General features: G+C 40.5%; 3 protein-coding genes across 5 annotated transcripts; all 3 read right to left on the bottom strand.

Annotated features, from left to right (window-relative positions):
- Nucleotides 1-841: 841 nt before the first annotated feature.
- On the bottom strand, nt 842-2,455 carry LOC105904295 (cytochrome b-c1 complex subunit 8). Its single transcript, XM_012832157.3, has 3 exons — nt 2,326-2,455; nt 1,112-1,283; nt 842-1,025 (listed from the first exon to the last, which is right to left on the bottom strand). The coding sequence occupies exons 2-3, from the start codon at nt 1,263-1,265 to the stop codon at nt 931-933; spliced, it is 249 nt and encodes an 82-aa protein (XP_012687611.1). The 5' UTR covers nt 1,266-1,283; nt 2,326-2,455; the 3' UTR covers nt 842-930.
- Nucleotides 2,456-3,171: 716 nt separating this feature from the next.
- On the bottom strand, nt 3,172-10,812 carry gdf9 (growth differentiation factor 9). Of its 3 annotated transcripts, none has more exons than XM_031586807.2 (2): nt 10,434-10,812; nt 3,172-5,013 (listed from the first exon to the last, which is right to left on the bottom strand). In XM_031586807.2, exons 1-2 carry the CDS (start codon nt 10,554-10,556, stop codon nt 4,189-4,191), a joined length of 948 nt encoding a protein of 315 aa, XP_031442667.1. In that variant the 5' UTR covers nt 10,557-10,812; the 3' UTR covers nt 3,172-4,188. The 3 variants fall into 3 exon arrangements, with proteins under 3 accessions (XP_031442667.1, XP_031442668.1, XP_012687599.1); XM_031586808.2 differs by lacking the exon at nt 10,434-10,812 and adding an exon at nt 5,488-5,611 and having other exon boundaries at nt 3,175-5,013; XM_012832145.3 differs by lacking the exon at nt 10,434-10,812 and adding an exon at nt 5,488-5,951 and having other exon boundaries at nt 3,193-5,105.
- Nucleotides 8,483-10,418, bottom strand: sowahab (sosondowah ankyrin repeat domain family member Ab). The gene has a single exon (XM_031586805.2). The coding sequence runs from the start codon at nt 10,321-10,323 to the stop codon at nt 8,821-8,823; it is 1,503 nt and encodes a 500-aa protein (XP_031442665.1). The 5' UTR covers nt 10,324-10,418; the 3' UTR covers nt 8,483-8,820.
- Nucleotides 10,813-10,866: the final 54 nt, after the last annotated feature.

The following is a 10,866-nucleotide window of genomic DNA, read 5'->3' as shown; positions in this document are numbered from 1 at the left end:
CCGGTTTGGAAGCATCACGAAAATTCGAGCACTTTCTCCGGCAGTTCAAAATAAAGGTCTTTCCTTAGAGTAAGGGCTTTTATTTTCAAACGCCGCCATTAAACGTACAGTCCTCTATATTAATACAATACACTTTTGTCAAATTCCATTTAATAAATTGAAATTCTACAAATGATATGTTTTATACCTCTATTATTATTTTTACCAGCGGATGCTGATGATTGTCTGTCAGCCTGACATCGTTAGATATGTATAATAAATACCATCAACTAGGTTGAGACAATGTAACCACATTCAACATTGTCTATAAAAGGGCTAAATATTAAGAATTAAGTAGAGACATCTCAACCTCTACACCATATTATAATGTAGTGTAAATGATGCTCCAAAAAAAGGCTCTTGAAAATCAGCAGTACTCAGATTTTTCTATATCTTTATCTCTGTCAAAACATTCTATGCACCTACTCTATTATTTCAAATCAACCCCAGTAATGAGACTTTAGATGGGGTTTTAAAGGTTCAAGGAAGGACATCTATTGCTTCTCCCTGGAACAAAGTTGACATTAAGAATGAAGAAAAAAAAAAAACCTGCACATTAGTCAAAACCTTTTTGCCAAAGACTTTAGGATGGCGCACTGCAGGACATGTTACCTCAACAGGTAAAGAAATATTCCAAAATGAAAGTAACCCATTACAGATCTGTAATGGACACTCAACAATACTGCATGCATGAATGCATGTATTAACCAGTGAAGGTCCAAACTCCCCACCTGAAAATGCATCTCATCATATATATTCAATCTTCAAATACAAACCGAATTACACACACAGGACACAAATCAATATTTCATAAACATTTTTATTAGGTAACCATATAGACAAAAGTGACAACTTGAACAGACAGGGTTCTCCAGGAGATGTTGATTGACTTCACTCGTCGTTCTCATAATCAGATGGGTTCTTCTTTTTGCCTTGTTCATGGACACTGTTCCCCCACGTGTAGGTTAGGTACATCAAAGTCATAGCTTGAAAAAGAACAGCATTATTCAATACCATGGGTGCAAAGTTAAGGTAATAGCATGGTTGAAGGCTTGATAAATTGTCAACTTACGTGGTGCCCATTTGAAAACTGACGCTCTAAACCGTCTCCAGACGTTTGGGATACCCTTGGAAAGAAAGTTAGGGAATGCCCTCTGTTCAAAGGGGGAGATGCTGTAGGTGATCACATGCCTCAACCTGGCAAGATTCCCAAAGTGCTTTCCCATTATTTCTAGAGAGCTGGTCTAGAGAGACAAAATGCATTATATTACTTCAACTCAGACCACCACAATCAAACCTCTGCTAACTGTTAAATTAAGGATACACAACAGAAATTCATTCCAGAAACATACATAGCAAACTTGATTTTGGCAGCAATCAGTCAGGGGCAAAATGGTAATCTAGGGTTAACGACAGATTTTCGACAATGACCAACTAATATCTAGAAACGGTTAAGTGTATGGGGTAGACATTCCCAGAGACTTTATGACGTGATCCATCAGTACTACCAAAGTCCTCGGTATTCCCAAACCGTTACTCCGTACATCTTAATACTCAAATCCCAACATAACCATCTCACCAGTTTGTTGACCGTGCAGAGCAATGCTACTAAACGTCAAATGGCAAAGTGGTGTCTGAATTGCGTAACAAGTCACTCACTATCCGACAATATGTTGTCACAACGATGTTACACGGAAATAAACAGTTCAGACATTTTAGATCACCACAATGCATAACAGACACAAACAACAACCTACTATTTAACAATTAACTAGCAAACCCATGTTATTTAGTCTAACAAACGTAAAACAACACTAGTATCCACTGAGGCTAAAGCCAAGTTAGCAATAGACTAACTTTAACATGACACTAAACTGCCTCAATTAATCTAGCTAGCTAGCACTGCAATCACATTTAGCCTCACCCTAGAGATAGGTGTGATATCAATATCACCTAAAACATCAAAGGCAACGTAATCAAAGTCCTTATAATATATCTGACGTTACCTTTCCTATAGGCTAAGCGCAGTTGTTAAGCTAATGTTTGTCTTGTAGCTACATTGCCCTTTGCGTCTTATAGTTAGCTACAGCATAGCTATCTAGAGGGCTGGCTCACTTCACCGAAGACCTTGTTTGACATTCGGAGCACTCCACAGCGGTATCAACGCATTCAGAAACGTATATAATTAATTAAGTCGACTATATTTACCACAAAAGTACAGATAAGTTATTATTTACAATTCAGATGGGTTAGACTGAGAAGTTTGCTACTGTACAAAGGACAAACCTTTCTGCTTCTCCAGACCGTTTGTGTATGCCGGTGATTGCTAGCGTTCTTCTGTTAGCTTGTGTGCGACTCCCACCACAGAGTATAGTTATAGATTAAGTCTGGTTTGGTCACTACTGCCACCACATGGATGGAGGACGAATTTAGTGGAATGGACGACTGACAACTACCAATTATCGACTGACGACTGGCCCTTGTTAGCCTGGCTCCGCCTGTCGACTTTGGGTCAGGTTTACATGCCAACAAGACATCAGAATACACCAAAAGAACTTGCAGTATTCAACAAAAACGCAAAGGACTGTGTTCATAATTGGGAAACTGCCATATAACTATCACGCTTCAGTGAAATGAAAAGAAGAAGAAGAACCAGAATACACGACTATCACATAGCAACGATTCATATAGTTCAGGGTAATGCGTCTATATAATCTAGGCATATTTTGCACAGAATGTTCTTTCATTGTTCCATTGAAGCCACTGCAATATAAAAAGGTTGATACACTTATTGTAAATTTATCTCGAGTAGATGTCTAGTGTTGAAGCAATAGAGAGTTCACAATATGTGGACAAGGAAATGCCATCATGAAAATATTAGTAAGCTCTTTTAAGACTTGCCATACAGTCTGTTTTGCCTTCCTGAAAATATTCTTTGAGTAAGTTCAATAATTTACTTTTGCATTTACAGTGTTTTCATTCAGCTTGTTAGTGTACTAAATCTAATTTAGTGTAAATGATTCACAGACAATTTCTAAGAGACTAAATTAAATAGTGACCATGGCATGGGTGTGATGAAGTGTGTGAGGCAACATTGCAGCATAAGTTAACAGGCTGTCAGATGTCAATGGCGAGGAAATCTCGTTGTAAGAATTAGTGTTAGTCATGCTTTCAAAAGACATGCATCGGCAGAATCAACGCAACGCTCTTATGAACATCATGTTGAAAATTATACTGGTTTCAGGAGTTCTTAGAGGTACACAGAGGGAATAAAATGGGACAATGTTTATAGCAAATATCAAATAGACTTGATTATTTTGTCCAAACAAACTTTTCATTCCTGATGGGACAAGCTTGCCTTTTTTATTGAACTTTTTTTTTTTTAACATGAATATCCAAAAATATTCCTTTTTTGTGAAATCAGTAATACAAACAATAACAGTGAGTTAACTTACATTGATAAGTCATGTCAAATGCTTTTAGTTAGAGATTTAATATACAACCATTAGGCATTTAGTAATTTCCTTGACAACAATTAACAGATTGTCTATGAAGTTGTCCAGAAAGACAACTTATTAAGTGGACCATATGAAGAAGGAGGTAGTACATGAGATCATTATTCACAAACCACGGTTATAAAATTGACCAGTGTAAAAGAGTCGGCATAGGGGCATTAGATTACACTGCTTCATCTGCCCAGATTTTCTAAAATTTCACCAAGACAACAGAGATATTCAGACAGAAGTACCAACAGAAATAAATTAACAAAAAGAAACATAAAATTATATTAATGGCGATTAAGGTTAACAAAAAATCTTGTGACACACAGTATCACATTAAATTACACGTACAAACATAGTGGTGGAGGAATGCAAATAATCTTATTTTTACAGGAACAAAACAAAACAAAGCCAATGATTTCATCTCCTCTGAATTATTTCAGTGACAAGCGGTGGCATTGCCCCAGTCAACTCTTCAGTGCATTATAAGATTGAGCATTTGTATGAAAAATATAATGAGTTTCCACAAAGTTATAATTAGTTGCACAGGGACTTGGCTCGGCTGACCCAAACATCTTATGCCATTGGATTTAGACAGTAAACCAGATGCCAAAATGCTTAATGAAACACCCCTATCCAATGCTAGAGTTTAGCGACAGGTGCACCTCGTTGCAATCATCTCCTCATACTCCTTGTACGCAATAGATCCATCATTTTCAACGGTCAAAACGCTAAGGGGGTTGTATTCTGAGGGGACGCAAGAAGGCCTGGGAACAGGAGAATCTAGCTTCTCGTAAATTATGTTCTGCACCATGGTGTGCACAGGGGACCCATACATGTACCCGAGTGCCCGTGGACAAATGCCCTTGCAGTACCTTGGATTGTACTTGTGTGGAGCGATGATCCAGTGGTCCAGCTTGAGCTGGCTGAAACTCACCCTGAAGTCGTACAGCTCACAGTCGTCCATCAGCAAGTCGTGTTTGGGGAGGAGCATGGATATTCCGGGCTCAGGCGTCGGCTTGGGCACTTTGCCTTTGGAGACATTCCGTCTCTTTCGCCAAATCCTCCTCTCTGAACTGAAGCCCATTTGGTGGTTGAAAGTGGGGCCCCTCAGCCGACCAGACATGGGTGATGGGGGCCACCTCTGGTAAGCCAGTTCGCTGGTGTCATTGAGGTAGAGCAGGAGTGAAGGTGACCTCAAGGTGAGCTCCACAGGGCCTCTGGGGTCATACCAGGGCCCGCTGTCTTCCACGCAGGTGAGGTTGATAAGTAGGTGGATGTCCCTGTTGTGCGAGCTGAAGAGAGGATGCAGAAAGGAGGTCACGTTCACTTCCACCCACTTGAGGCGACCTCGTCTCTCCATGTGAACCGGGAATGCTACGGAGAAGCGGCTGCTGGGGCAGCACTGCTGGACCGAGGGGTGGTGTTCTTCGATGTCCAAGTAACAGAGCGCAGTGAAGGATGCAACTTTGTCCTGGTCAAAGGAGTACAACAGGACGGACTTGAGAAGCTGCTCCTGAGATCTCACTCGATTTAAACTGTAGGAGAGATCCTGCATGAAACTCTCTGCAGAAACACAACAGTAGTCATGGTCATGTAAATTACGAAAATGATCACATTTAAAGCACAGGTTTCGCTCATAGTTGATTGTTTGCTTAGCATATAAGAGCTCATCATAATATATAAGAGTAAATTACAACTGGATTAGACCATGGTTTTTAGAGTCATTTTATTAGACTAACTGTATCTAATCTGTAACTTCATTTTAGTGGGACGACACATAGTGTCAAAAGTTACTAACTGAAAAATCAAACCTTTATGATTTGAATGTGATTAATTATTTCGAATACTACAAAAATAAACGCCTTTATTTTTTAAGTTTCTTTTCCCCTGAGGAATTGACAGTGATACCTCATGTGCGAAACATCAGAGCTTTGATCCTACCTACCTTCATTTAGCTCCAGGCATTCATCTCGAGGTGTGATCAATCGCACCGTGTTATACAGATGACTCGCCTCATGACTTCTCTCCGATTTGGACGACATTTTGTACAGCCTTTTCATGTACCTGACATACCTTGAGTCAGGTCTTGCTCTTGGCGATAAATCAGGCAATGGCTCATTCTCCGACAATGCCTTCAACAAGGGGCTCAGAATACTCCCGTGAGCAGTGGGATCAATCGGTATTGGTGGCTCATTTGAAATTGGTTGGAGTGATATGGGTAGCACACCGTTAAGTATAAGAAGTAATATCACTCCGTTTAAACATCTTGCACAGATCTCTTGAGTCAGCGCTGCCATACTTCATGCGTCCGTCAAAGTTTAGAGATCCACCGACCTTCAGGACAACCAAACTCCATGACAAACGTTCCAGATTGGCAGGTGCACGTAATCAAGAGTGAGGTTCTTCCAAAACGATCTGCCTTGCGTGGCTGTAGACCTAGTTTAAAATATTTGAATGTTCGTTTTAAGCATGTTTAAGCATAAGTGACATACGTTAGGCGAAATACCTTTATTGTCATGTATAAAGGATCTAATTTATTAATCTCTTTGTTTGTATATGTTATTGGTGGTTCATATGATTTTTTTTTAGCTGACTAACCTATGGATTCTTAATACTCTGAAGCATAGGGATACTATTACAGTGTAGATGACCAAAGCTCTCATGAGATAAACAAAAGGCAAAAGAAACGGGAGGAATTTGTGTAGCCTTGCCCTTTCTGAAAATAGGTATATTTAAAATGTGGTAATAATCTATCAAAGTTTCCACAGATCAAATATATTTATACAAAAAAAAAAGATATCCATAAACACATATTTAGTCAGTTATTGTAGTGTAGAGGATTAGACTACGTTTAATTCAAGGATCCAATGAACAAATTAGCATATCTTAGCATACTAATTTTACTATTTTTAAAAAACCTTCTTGATTGTTCTGGCAGCTTTAGGTGTATTGCTACATAGTTAGATTTAAAGACTAAATTGTGTCCTTGTTCAAGTGTTTGTCGGTTTACTTGAAATGTGTAGGTCACCCATTCAGTTATGGTGGATTGAACTTCAGTAGCTATGCCTTTGTTTTTACTGTGATGTGGGCCTTATGAGTCTAGGACGTTTTACTGCATTCCTTCCACTTGAGTGGGTCCATACAGCTACACTGTTCTGGTAGGTGGGGGGTAGGGTGGTGTCACACATGGGTCACCATGCATCTACATCGAAAGACACACACACACACACAATTGATTGGTTAACAAATTGAACAAAGTTATGATCTGTGCCATGTGACAACAATGTAGTATTGTTGTCCTTATTATGGCCCAAGATTTGTAGAGGGTGGCCATAGGTTCATTTTGAATAGCTACAATGTTAGCTACAATAGCTAAAATGTAAACTTTAAATGTATCAGTATAATCCACATTTGCACATAAAATAATCTGAACTGACATTACTTTTACACAAATTGTACTCAATTTACGCATTGTTACATATAAAATCCAAACACATCTGTTTTCTCCCCACACAGCGACATAAATATATGTTTATATTTAACTATGGCTTCTTGTGCACAAACAAATTGTTAATGACTTAAATGCCCCTTGTTAAGCAATTCCATTTCCCCATTTAACAATTCTGTTTTGTCTGTCCCAGGCTTACAGTTAATGTTGATGCAAACTGAAAAGTCACCCTCCCATTTAGCATGTTTGCCTAGTGCGTTGTTTACCTGATTATATCCCCTCAGGCCCATGCCAATGTGCACCTTCATTATTCCATGACCTGATATGCTGGTTTGTGACTGTTGACATTGACATAGTGTTTGATATAAAAAACAAAATTTGTTAAACATCTCGGTTCAAACAATAACAGTGAGTTAACTTATATTGATAGTCATGTCAAATGCTTTTAGTTAGAGACTTAATATACAACCATTACGCATTTAATTTCCTTGACCACAATTAACAGATTGTCTATGAAGTTGTCCAGAACATCAGTGTTCTAATATGTTAGGTATTATGAGCTTGTAGTAAATGCTGAAATTAACTGTGCTTTTTGCTTCCATAGCAGAAGCCCTAAAATAACTACTAAGTAGGCTACTATTAAATAGGACTATGTAATACCATGTAATACAATGAAGCATGTTTTTCTCCACCCGTTGTTTGGCATCACTTTATGTGCTTTTCAGTGTTGTGATGTAGTTGTGAGGCTTGTGGTTTGTTAAAAGACCTTCAACTCATAGAGGGTACTGTGAGCCGAATACTAAGAGGAACCCAGCAGCAAGAGCACTGACAACACTACAGCTTGAACTACAGACACACAGCCTGAGTGAACATGTCCTGTTCCATGCCCTTTGGCCTCTGGTCTTGCAGAACGAAAACATATTCAACCGCTAAATCACTAAGCATTTATAAGATACGACAAGTGATGTTTCGCTGAACTAGAAGAGTAATGTTTTCAACCTGCCAGCTGTTTTACTCAATTACTGTGGAGGTTGTCATCCATACAAAAATCCTTCTCGTCAGTGCTATGGTTGTGTTCTAAACAAAAGCATGGGTCTTGATAGGTTTCTGACACAAAGGAGACTTTTTGTATTCCAGGCTGGGAGCCCCATAAAGACATGCAAAGCCAAGAGTTTTACTGCCTACGTCGCATAGTCCAGCCCCCACTCATCTTCACCTCGCCATAGCAGACTGTTTGTTCCAGATTGTTACAAGCAGAGGCAGACTCTGGTAAGGGAGGTGGGGAAAAGGAGGGTTTTGTTCCCGAGGAACGTTCTCTGCTGAGACATGTCTTGTTATGTGCACGATGTACCGGCAAAAACAGTAGCAGTCTTTTAACTGCTCATTTTGGATAATAAACTCAACAAAGTCAGAGTAACATGTCTCTGAAAATCTTCTCCACTTCGAAGCAATATTGAACAACATTCGACTACAAGGCATTTTCTGAGAGTTCAAAAGTAAATGTTTATGTTTAGTCATGCCTTTACAGGGAATACAAATATTAGTATAAAATAAGACATTTAGCATTTACACTCAAAAATAGATTGATAAATTAAGAATAATCAACTCTGGTTCACATAATCCAGTCCCAGTGTTCCGTTCCAGTTTATTCTTTAGACTGCCAACACTACTGCATATACAAGCTATGCATTCATATCTTACCTCTACAAAAAAGAAACAAAAAAGACAACAATTGGCCCACTCACAATCCCCATCTTTTAAATTAGTAGCCGTATAGGAACCAAACCAGAGTCTTTGAGGACACCTCTGCGCTTTTAGCCAGAAGTCCAGTCAGTGGAACATCTCTGACAGTCTGCGAGACAGGACGTGCTCCCTCCTATCGTCTCCAGAGTCGTCGCTGATGAAGTGGAAGCTGGGCCTGTGCCAGGGCTTCTTCCTGTGTCCCGTGTGCGGACTGAACAGCTTGCTCAGGGTGTTGAAGCCCTTTGGGAGCTCGGGGAAGTTGTGGTCGTCCTCCGCCCTCTCACAGGGCACCACCCGATCCTGAGAGACGTGAGGATCTCCGAGTAGCTCCCTTACCTCCGGACTGACCCCCTGGTGCAGGTAGTGGTAGGGCTTTTTCCCATTGTTGTCCCTTATGTTTACATTGGCACAGTAGTCTCGCACAAGCAGAGCTATAACAAAGTCGTGGCCATGAATTGCAGCAATGTGTAGAGGGGTGTAGCCTGCATGTGTGCGGGCGTTGACGTCCACCTCGACGCCTCTGTCCCTTGACACGTCAATGATTTTGCACACCATGTCCTTGTTTCCATCTTTAGCGGCCCAGTGGAGTGCGGTGAAGCCCGAGATGAAGTCTCTCTTGTCTGCCAGCTGTGCATCCCGAAGCAGCAGGCCATAAACTTGATCCCAATGGCCAGCAGCCGACTTCACGAGCCACTCGTGCTCGGCAAACTCCAAGGGGACCCCCTCTGAGTACTTCGGCTCGTTGCTTGGTTTTGCTGTCTTGTTACTCCTCTTTAATTGGGGTGTGTCTGGTAACTTGGTTTCCAGCTGCCTCCTTTTGATTTCTGGTGAATTGTCTTGGTCCCACTCCTTAGGCTTTTTCCCTGGACCTTTCTGAAGAGATGCGGTCTCTGTTTTTTCCAGACGTATGTGAGGTGGAGTAATTCTGATTGCCTGCAAGTGCTGTTGTGATACTGGTTCCTGTATCCGAACTTCAGTGTGTAATTGTTCTTGATTACTTGGCGAGATTGGAGGTGATTTCACAGCGATTATGGCAAATACAGCACCTGTTTTCCTAGGTTTAAGGTCCTTTGGTACACTTATCTTGTCGTTTTGCGGTGACATCTGTTGTCTTTCACAGTCCAGGTTACAGCATCCTCCTGATGCGGGATTGTTCCGGAGATTTTCATCGGCGTTACAGCCCAAACCAACCGCATTAATATTTGAGGTAAAATAGGAATTGTTGTTTTCGATGACAGACTTAACGGTATCAGCTGTCCCCTTTTTAAGGACCCCCTCAGGGGAACAGGACGAGAAAGAACAATTTAAGCGGCTTAAACTATCTTCGAACTCGTTTTTTGGCGCGTTTAGAGAATTACCGTTAACAAATCCTAGATATTTTTTCTTTACAACAACAAACTTAACCTCATCTATGACTTTAACGACTGCAATATTGTTCACAAAACTCTTGAAAAGATCTCTGTTTTGTCTCTTTTCCACAGGATCGCTGCAGCTGAGCGCCTCTTTAAACTTACTCAACAATTCCGAGTTCTTCACTTTGCCCCCGTGCTCTAGTAAAAACGTCAAAATAGTCTCTTGAGTGAGGGCCATCTCTCGTTTAAACCGTTAGTTAATTTGTTATGACCTTTCCCACTATTAGTCCTTTTTTCCCGTCTTTTCTGGGACATCGCCTGATGTGCCTTTCTACTTCTTTATCCTACCTGCTGTTTCCGGTGCTTCCCGAAAATCAGTTTCCTGACCCACTCCGCGTCCCCCGCGTCCCTGGCACTGAGAGCGCGAGATGGGATGAAGATTGCTATGCGCGCGACGTGCAGCGCGCTCATGTGAATGCCTTTGCCTGGGAGAATGGTGAGAGATCACTTTGAGCACATAGCACTGTGAATTTAATGCAATTTGTGTTAGACTTTTAAACAAAACCGTCATCTTCGATGTAAACCTACTTTAGAGACAAGCAATTCGTTTAAAAGTAAAAGTTTTGAGTAAAAATGTATGTAACTCATAGTTTACATTTTTTATTGGGCTATGGGCCAGACTTTACAAAAACATTTGTTACAAAAAAAATAATCACACTGACCGCAGGCTATATAACCACCCTCACACAATTTCAAGAACTTAATGCCGCAAACAGACAGC

The sequence above is a fragment of the Clupea harengus genome, chromosome 20 (assembly GCF_900700415.2).
Source record: "Clupea harengus chromosome 20, Ch_v2.0.2, whole genome shotgun sequence".
NCBI lineage: Eukaryota > Metazoa > Chordata > Actinopteri > Clupeiformes > Clupeidae > Clupea > Clupea harengus.
The sequence above is the reverse complement of the archived record's forward strand: the minus strand, read 5'-3'. Positions and strand labels throughout refer to the sequence as shown.

Excerpts from the sequence above, each read along its gene's own strand:
- sowahab (XM_031586805.2), bottom strand. The coding sequence starts at position 10,323 with ATGGCCCTCACTCAAGAGACTATTTTGACGTTTTTACTAGAGCACGGG.
- LOC105904295 (XM_012832157.3), bottom strand. The coding sequence starts at position 1,265 with ATGGGAAAGCACTTTGGGAATCTTGCCAGGTTGAGGCATGTGATCACC. Across the intron at positions 1,026-1,111 it reads AGTTTTCAAATGGGCACCAC|CTATGACTTTGATGTACCTA; the intron begins GTAAGTTGACAA and ends TTCTTTTTCAAG.
- gdf9 (XM_012832145.3), bottom strand. The coding sequence starts at position 5,839 with ATGGCAGCGCTGACTCAAGAGATCTGTGCAAGATGTTTAAACGGAGTG. Across the intron at positions 5,106-5,487 it reads ATGCCTGGAGCTAAATGAAG|AGAGTTTCATGCAGGATCTC; the intron begins GTAGGTAGGATC and ends GTGTTTCTGCAG.